Source organism: Oncorhynchus gorbuscha, linkage group LG13, assembly GCF_021184085.1.
Source record: "Oncorhynchus gorbuscha isolate QuinsamMale2020 ecotype Even-year linkage group LG13, OgorEven_v1.0, whole genome shotgun sequence".
Taxonomy (NCBI): Eukaryota; Metazoa; Chordata; class Actinopteri; order Salmoniformes; family Salmonidae; genus Oncorhynchus; species Oncorhynchus gorbuscha.
The window spans coordinates 60,946,089-60,955,540 of NC_060185.1; the positions used below are offsets into that span (position 1 = coordinate 60,946,089).

Genomic DNA, 9,452 nt, shown 5'->3' on the forward strand with positions numbered 1-9,452 from the left:
ACACACACACACACACACACACACACACACACACATACACACACACACACACACACACACACACACACACGCATACACACACACACACACACACACACACACACACACACACACACACACACACACACACACACACACACACACACACACACACACACACACACACACACACACACACACACACACACACACACACACACACACACACACACACACACACACACACACACACACACCACCAGGCCCCCAACAAATACTGAACAGGCTCCCAACAAATACTCTCTCTCTCTCTCTCTCTCTCTCTCTCTCTCTCTCTCTCTCTCTCTCTCTCTCTCTTCCCTCTCAACACACACACACACACACACACACATGAACAGGCTCCCAACAAATACTCTCTCTCTCTCTTTCTCTCTCTCACACACACACACACACACACAACACACACACACACACACCACAAACATCAGAGAGGAACAACAATGCTCCAATTGACTAACCAGCTGACCAGCCAGGGAAGAAGTATGGTGCAGAGCTACAAGTGGACCTGGAATGTTTTGAATGTCCTCCAGAAATTCAGGCATGCAAACTTTTCCACCTGCTCTGGAAACCAGTGATTCACACAGGGACAATAGAGACATGGCTGACCACAGAGGAGACAAGAGCAATGCAACTCATGAAGACAGCTAGAGAAAAGACACACGCACGCCTGCACACACACACACACACACACACACACACACACACACACACACACACACACACACACACACACACACACACACACACACACACACACACACACACACACACACACACACACACACACACACACACACACACACACACACACACACACACACACACACACACACACACACACACACACCTCCTATCTCACTCTTCCTCTAAGCTAGGGGATTTCTTTGTCATGGTGAATTAGGAACCAGCTCTGTACTTCACAAGTTAATATGAAGAAAAACTCTCGATTAGATAAGTAACAGTAACAACTTTAAGGTTCACATTTTATCAATCTGGGTAGCAAAGTCTTTGAGTAGAGGAAGCATGCATGGCAAATGCTGAAAGATGAATTTCCCCAAAAACAGGGAAGGGCCAGCATTCCTCATATAGTTACGATTACAGAAACGCATGAATGGCAGACGACTGGTTGTGTACATGAGTCGGTCTGGGTGTGTGCCTACGTGTTTGTGTGTATTGCACTGTTTTTCACCCTCCGGACTATCACAGGCCGTGAAATGCACACCACACGCCAAACGTGGCCAAACTTGGCGCATCGCCGGAACGTCTATTAATGTTAGCAGGTTCCACTGGCACTAAGCAACAGAGCTCACCCTGTCCTGGCCATCCCATAGACATAGACCAATCTGAGGGGTATTTATCACACTCTCCCTCTGAGCCTCCCCCAGTCTGGGTCTACAGGCTTAGGGACACTAATCCTTTACAAAAGGCATCCATCCACTGAATACACACTTGAGGAAAACTTGGGATGCTGTAAACAACTATCAATAGCGTAAAGCTCAACGCACTCTTCTGGATTCCTTCGATACATAGCCAACCCAGCAACAACTGACACTAGTGTAAAACAGTCCAGCGTGTGCGTGTGCGTGTGTGTTTGCATACATGTAATGTTCATGTGCTTTGATAACCATGATATAGCCATGAACCAATAGGAGAGAAGAGAGAGACGTACCTGGTGGGCAGGAACACTCTTGGGGGACGTCCCTTGCCGTGCGCAGTTTAGGCATCACTTCACTCAGTCTCTGGGGAGAGAAAATAGAGAGAGAGAGAGAGAGAGAGAGAGAGAGAGAGAGAGAGAGAGAGAGAGAGAGAGAGAGAGAGAGAGAGAGAGAGAGAGAGAGAGAGAGAGAGAGAGAGAGAGAGAGAAAGAGAGAGAGAGAAAGAGAGAGAGAGAGAGAGAGAGAGAGAGAGAGAGAGAGAGAGAGGTAAAAGCTCTGAAACAATGCAAACTGCGTGTGCAGTAGCAATAACCATAAATTCACCATAAATGGTTTCGTAAATCCAGACTTGATCTGGAAACATTCATTTATCTGAGTTAGAGGGGAAAGTGAAGCCCAGCAGAAATGTTTTGGTACAAACATTATGTTGAAGATTACTGCACATTCCAGTTAGTTTTAAGAGGGCTATATAAAGCAACCACTATGCAATGAGACACACTGGTGAATTTTGTGGGTTTATAACAAGCAGTATAAGCAGTAAGATCAACTTAAATAACTTAACCTATTGTTAGAAATGGACATTAACCACTATAAGCAATACATCAATCATTATGTAGCACCTTGGTAACATGAATATATTACTGTAAAAATGATAAAGTGATGTAATTATAATTTTACCAGTTCAAGTAAATAATGTACGAAAACGTAACCAGGTTTTTAATGGCCTGTCCATCATCCTTTCTATCAAGAGGGGACATTTTGGGAGATAGCCTACAACATATTTTTCCAAAGAGATATGGCGCAATACTGTCACAGCACAGACAGACAGTATAAAAGCCAGCTTGTGTATCACCAAGCTTTACATTACTTATCTTTCATCAGGCGATACCTGATAATATCTAGAGACAGAAGGAATCGCACAGCGGTGCCTTGACCATTAGTCAGTCGCTTGAGGAATCAACATCTTCAGACATGAGTCATTATGTCATTACGCGCAACATTACGCACGGCATTTAAGTCTTATTCTGGCTACATATTATGGAGACCCAAACAGGAAGCTGCATGAATAAAAAATAAAGAGAAATACACTGTGATATATTTACATAGTGTTACATTTTAAATGTCCCCCCCCCCCAAAAAAAAAAAAACATCGTGTAGCTAGCTACCTCTTGCAGGAGCGTCTCGATAGAACTCCTTAGTGCCGGTAGTACAGTCCCATCCTCGCGCGTGAAGGCGCTCTCCGGAGGGTTAAACACTGTGTTTTTCTCCAACTCCAGGGCATCCAGTCGGTTCTCCAGTTGGTAAGTCTTGAAGCTCATGAGCAGGCAGATGGCTATGGAGCTCAGGGACAACATGAAACACACCACCGTAGGGAAACCGACCAGACAGCGCAGGAGAAGAGACCTGGGCGCGCATGGACGGAGTGCTGCCTTGCTCTCCCCGTTATCCTCCGTTGAATCCATAACTTTAAATCCCGGTTAGAAACAAATGGTCTTGATGAATTTATGAATAAAAAAATGTATAATGATGAAATATGCGTATTTAGTAACTAAACTATGTCAGACTTTGTAGTGTGCTGCTGCTACACATTCAACTCACCCCAACACGGTTTCTTAAATTAGCCTTGGAACAAGAGGCTGAAATGCTGAGCGCGTTGCGCACGGTTTGCATATGGCAGACACAGATGGGTGCAATCTGGATGCGCACCAGATAAATTGAGTCCTCTATCCCAGATCGTTTTGTTCCTGCGCTAGAGAGTATGTGGATGGGATGGGGAATCAGTCAACAGTCAAATTTCAAAAAAAAAAAAAAAAGTTGCATGTTCGGCGAGATGCGCCCGCCCGGTTGACCATGTGGGGGAGGGAGATACAGTCGACAGAGGGAGAGAAATGTTGGCTGTAGATCGACAACTTCCGTGAAAGCGTGAAGTTATAAGGCTGTGAATGTGTATAGACTATAGCCTAGATATGTTTTGAGTTACTTTGATTGGATTCAATCTCGGGCAGTCAACATTGAATTATAGTTTGAGGTGTCCGTATTACTACAGGGGTTTGAGACTTGGATTTCAACTTCTAAATGACATTTGGCCCCATAGCCGTAATTTGGCCCCAGAGAGTCATGTTTTCTGTCCTTGGTGTTGAAATCAAATCAGTTTAATAATAGATCTGAACAGTCAAGTAGCCTACACCTCGGTTGTTGACTCTCAGAATAAGATCTCATCTACTTTGTCCACGTTATATTACTGTAGTCGAGGCTTTTTAATTATTCTTCAAACTCGTAAACATGAAGTATCAAGATGATGCTGTTGAGTGCCATGGGTAGGCTAGTCGAGTATCATGGCTGTTGAGTGCCATGCTGGCTGTGAGTGCCATGGGTAGGCTAGGCTAGTCGAGTATCATGGCTGTTGAGTGCCATGGGTAGGCTAGTCGAGTATCATGGCTGTTGAGTGCCATGGGTAGGCTAGTCGAGTATCATGGCTGTTGAGTGCCATGGGTAGGCTAGTCGAGTATCATGGCTGTTGAGTGCCATGGGTAGGCTAGTCGAGTATCATGGCTGTTGAGTGTCATGCCGGACACTCTCTCGATCGAGAACCTAAATTGGCCTATATTTGAAACAATTTAAAAATACAATTGTTTTCGTGTTTGCACAGTATTTAGCTCACTGCAGTTCCTCAACCTGGTTCCTGAACTTGTCTGCCTTACCTGACCGCGGATTCATCCAATTGCGTTATTCTAACATATTAAAACAGTTGCCTATATATTAACGGAAATATATAATCTAATAGATATATATCAATGGAAAATGTATGACACTCACCAAGTCTTCAGTTAAAGTGTGATAGGCCTGGGCAGTGAGCTGTCGATTATTGCGCCGCAAGCACAGGTTGTGGAAAAGCTCTCTCCTGCCACCTACTGCTCATCATAGCTTTCAGTGTCACTCCACCAAACCATCAAGATTTGGACTTTTTTCACAACTTTTTACCCCAAATAAATAATATTTTCCGAACACCTCACGACATGAAGTGCATATTTAATCTCCAAGAAAACATATTTTCCTATCTCAGGCATCAAAGGCTATTATTGTCGGCCATTTTCTTCTGATACGGACACCACATGTCTTCAACCCTCTTATAGACTCTTGTTGTCTGAAAAAGATTATAAAGACACTTGTAATAAAATCAACATTTCCCTATGAATCATAAGTCCCTCAAACTAATTAAATTATTGCAAATTTAACATGTATATAAAATCTCACACTTTTGCTATACTAAATCCTGAAATGGACACCATGTCAGCGGCCTTATCATTTAAAAAAATCAAAAGTATGGTTTCACTTCAGAATTTGAACAAAAATGTTCATGATTGGTTTAAACATTTCAGACTGAGCTGAACAAACATTAAATTCATATTTCGTAACCTTTGTATAACAAAATTGAAACAGGGTCTTGAAACAGGATGGAGACCAGGGTAACAGGGTCTTGAAACAGGATGGAGACGAGGGTAACAGGGTTTTGAAACAGGATGGAGACTAGGTTAACAGGGTCTTGAAACAGGATGGAGACTAGGGTAACAGGGTCTTGAAACAGGATAGAGACTAGGGTAACAGGGTCTTGAAACAGGATGTAGACTAGGGTAACAGGGTCTTGAAACAGGATGGAGACTAGGGTAACAGGGTCTTGAAACAGGATTGAGACTAGGGTAACTGGGTCTTGAAACAGGATGGAGACTAGGGTAACAGGGTCTTGAAACAGGATGGAGACTAGGGTAACAGGGTCTTGAAACAGGATGTAGACTAGGGTAACAGGGTTTTGAAACAGGATGGAGACTAGGGTAACAGGGTCTTGAAACAGGATGTAGACTAGGGTAACAGGGTCTTGAAACAGGATGGAGACTAGGGTAACAGGGTCTTGAAACAGGATTGAGACTAGGGTAACAGGGTCTTGAAACAGAATGGAGACTAGGGTAACAGGGTCTTGAAACAGGATGAGGACTAGGGTAACAGGATCTTGGTTGGTGGTTGAAGATTTCCCTCTAGTGGTGTGGGGGCTGTGCTTTGGCAAAGTGGGTGGGGTTATATCCTTCCTGTTTGGCCCTGTCCGGGGGTGTCCTCGGATGGGGCCACAGTGTCTCCTGACCCCTCCTGTCTCAGCCTCCAGTATTTATGCTGCAGTAGTTTATGTGTCGGGGGGCTAGGGTCAGTTTGTTTATCTGGAGTACTTCTCCTGTCCTATTCAGGTGTCCTGTGTGAATCTAAGTGTGCGTTCTCTAATTCTCTCCTTCTTCTCTTTCTTTCTCTCTCTCTCGGAGGACCTGAGCCCTAGGACCATGCCCCAGGACTACCTGACACGATGACTCCTTGCTGTCCCCAGTCCACCTGGCCATGCTGCTGCTCCAGTTTCAACTGGCCTGGGCCCTAGGACCATGTCCCAGGACTACCTGACATGAGGACTCCTTGCTGTCCCCAGTCCACCTGGCCATGCTCCTGCTCCAGTTTCAACTGTTCTGCCTTACTATTATTCAACCATGCTGGTCATTTATGAACATTTGAACATCTTGGCCACGTTCTGTTATAATCTCCACCCGGCACAGCCAGAAGAGGACTGGCCACCCCACATATGCTCTCTCTAATTCTCTTTCTTTCTCTCTCTCGGAGGACCTGAGCCCTAGGACCGTGCCCCAGGACTACCTGACATGATGGCTCCTTGCTGTCCCCAGTCCACCTGACTGTGCTGCTGCTCCAGTTTCAACTGATCTGCCTTATTATTATTTGACCATGCTGGTCATTTATGAACATTTGAACATCTTGGTCATGTTCTTTTATAATCTCTACCCGGCACAGCCAGAAGAGGACTGGCCACCCCACATAGCCCGGTTCCTCTCTAGGTTTCTTCCTAGGTTTTGGCCTTTCTAGGGAGTTTTTCCTAGCCACCGTGCTTTTACACCTGCATTGTTTGCTGTTTGGGGTTTTAGGCTGGGTTTCTGTACAGCACTTTGAGATATCAGCTGATGTACGAAGGGCTATATAAATAAATTTGATTTGATTTGATTTGATTTGATCTTGAAACGGGATGGAGACTAGGGTAACAGGGTTGAAGATGAGGGTCTGGCCAACGCATTAACAGGGGAAAACTTACCACCCTCCAGGACACCTACACCACCCGATGTCAACAAGAAGGCCAAAAGATCATCAAGGACACCAATCACCCAAGCCACTGCCTATTCACACCGTTATCAACCAGAAGGCGAGGTTAGTACAGGTGCATCAAAGCTGGGACCCGAGAGACTGAAAAACAGCTTCTATCTCAAAGCCATCAGACTGTTAAACAGCCATCACTAGCACATTAGAGGCTGCTGCCTATAGGCATAGACTAGAAATCACTGGCCACTTTAAGGAATGGAACACTAGTCACTTGAATAATGTTTACATATCTTGCGTTATTCATCTCATATGTATATACTGTATTCTATACTATTCTACTGTATCATTCACTTAATAATGTTTACATATCTTGCGTTATAATGTTTACTGTATATCTCATTCACTTAATAATGTTTACATATCTTGCGTTATTCATCTCATATGTATATACTGTTTTCTATACTATTCTACTATTCTATTCACTTAATAATGTTTACTGTATTACTCATTCATATGCGTTATTCATGTATCTCATACGTATATACTGTATTCTATACTATTCTACTGTATTTTAGTCCGTTCCGCTCTGACATCGCTCATCCATATGTATATAGTCTTAATTCATTTCTACTTAGATTTGTGTGTATTGAGTATATGTTGTGTAATATGTTAGGTATTACTTGTTAGATATTACTGCACTGTCACAGCTAGAAGCACAAGCATTTCACTACACTCAAAATAACTGCTAATCAAGTGTATGTGATGTGACCAATAAAAATGTATTTGATTTTGATGGTACCGCCTTCCATTTAAATTGGTTTTTGTTTACTCTCAAAATTCACTTCAAGATTTTCTATAAACATTGTATTTCATAGCTATAACCATGTAGTGAGGACAATAGATATCAATTTGAATCAAACTGAGTTTTATTAACCAAAAAATCATAAAATAATAAAAAAATAAAAATAACAGACATGAATAACATTGAAGAGACCTGGGCCTTCCTGTTAAAACACCACAGGCTGGTTTCCCACTGGGTACACATCGTATTGGAAGGCTGAGGCTTTGGGGGTATATTGTGTGTGTGTGTGTGTGTGTGTGTGTGTGTGTGTGTGTGTGTGTGTGTGTGTGTGTGTGTGTGTGTGTGTGTGTGTGTGTGTGTGTGTGTGTGTGTGTGTGTGTGTGTGTGTGTGTGTGTGTGTGGACATGAAGACACTCCGGGGAGACGGCTGCTGTGCTATTTGTTGCTACTTGGCTACGTGTCAGACTTTTTCGCTTTCAATAACCGTTTAATCAAACTCTGTATTTAACAAGTTGACCAAAGTCTTAGTTTTGTCCTTTTTTACACCGGACCTTTTATGTGGGCCTGGATCTGCAGGACACCAGTAAATACAGGTAGTAGTGTTGAGCACAGTCTCCGCGGCCAGACAATGTTCTCATGGCTTCTGGAAAGTAATGCTAAACCGGTGTTGCTCATTCCGTCTCAGTCTCCAATATCTCTGCTGCAATAGTCTATGTGCAGAGGGGCTATGGTCAGTCTGTCTTATCTGGTGTCTCTTGCTCTTTCTCCCTTCCCGGTGGACCTAAGTCCTAGGACCATGCCTCAGGACTACCTGGCCTGACGATTCCTGGCTGTCCCGTCCCCAGTCCACCTGGTTGCGCTGCTGCTCCAGTTTCTGCTGTTCTGTCTGTGGCAAAGGAACCCTGACCTGTTCACCGGACGTGCCTCCTTGTCATGCTGCTGCTCCAGTTTCAATTGTTCTGTATGCGGCTATGGAACCCTGACCTGTTCACCTGATGTGCTACTTTGTCGGGTTGCTCCTCCAGTTTCCGCTGTTCTGCCTGCGGCTATGGAACCCTGACCTGTCTCCCGGACCTGCTGTTTCGACCCTTTCTCCCCCTCCCCCTCCCTCTCTACAGCACCTGCTGTCTCAAACTCTAAATGCTCAGATTTGAAAAGCCATCTGACATTTACTGATGAGGTGCTCACCCGTTGCACCCTCTACAACCACTGTGATTGCTATTTGACTCTGCTGGTCATCTATAAACACTTGAAAAAATTGAAGAATGAGCCTGGTTCGTCTCTAGGTTTCTTCCTAGGTTCCTGCCTTTCTAGGGAGTATTTCCTGGCTACCGTGCTTCTACATCTGCATTGCTTGCTCATTGAGGTTTTCGGGCTGAGTTCTGTATACGCATGTTTCGACCATGGTGCAGGTCTTACAGGTAGATACTTTTGGTGTGTGTGTGTGTGCCTCTTGCTTCATGGTGTTTATCCCAAAGGTCTGGCCGACACCACTTTCAAGATCTCTACGTGGTGGGATGTCACAGTCTGTGGGGGGGGGTGGAATGATTTCAAGAACATCATCAAACAGGTACCGGTGGATGTCATCACGAGCAGGCCAGAGGAATCTGTTTGATCCAACGCGATACACTTTACTTTGACATGTGTTTCATCGTGTTAAGGATGATGCCTGGATATTGGTCTTCGTCGTATCCGAACCTACACCACAGCCCAAGCTGCCCTGGACTTCCCCACTGGATTTCCTTCAATGGCTGTGGCCTTCCTTCACTGTCTGGCTGTGGCCTTCCTTCACTGTCTGGCTGTGGCCTTCCTTCACT

General features: G+C 44.4%; 1 protein-coding gene across 9 annotated transcripts in view; it reads right to left on the reverse strand.

The window, feature by feature from the left end:
• LOC123993242 (collagen alpha-1(XXIII) chain-like) overlaps positions 1 to 3,576 on the reverse strand; it is a 208,331-nt gene extending 204,755 nt beyond the window's left edge. For 3 of the 9 annotated variants that reach the window (XM_046295164.1, XM_046295163.1, XM_046295160.1), the window contains exons 1-2: positions 2,861 to 3,571; positions 1,709 to 1,778 (exon numbers count right to left, since the gene is read on the reverse strand). In XM_046295164.1, coding sequence (XP_046151120.1) covers positions 1,709 to 1,778; positions 2,861 to 3,157 — 367 coding nt within the window. In that variant the 5' untranslated portion in view covers positions 3,158 to 3,571. Of the gene's footprint in view, positions 1 to 1,708; positions 1,779 to 2,860 lie in introns of all 9 variants that reach the window. The other 6 variants (XM_046295168.1, XM_046295167.1, XM_046295166.1 and 3 more) reach the window with 4 other exon arrangements.
• Between the last annotated feature and the right edge of the window lie 5,876 nt (positions 3,577 to 9,452).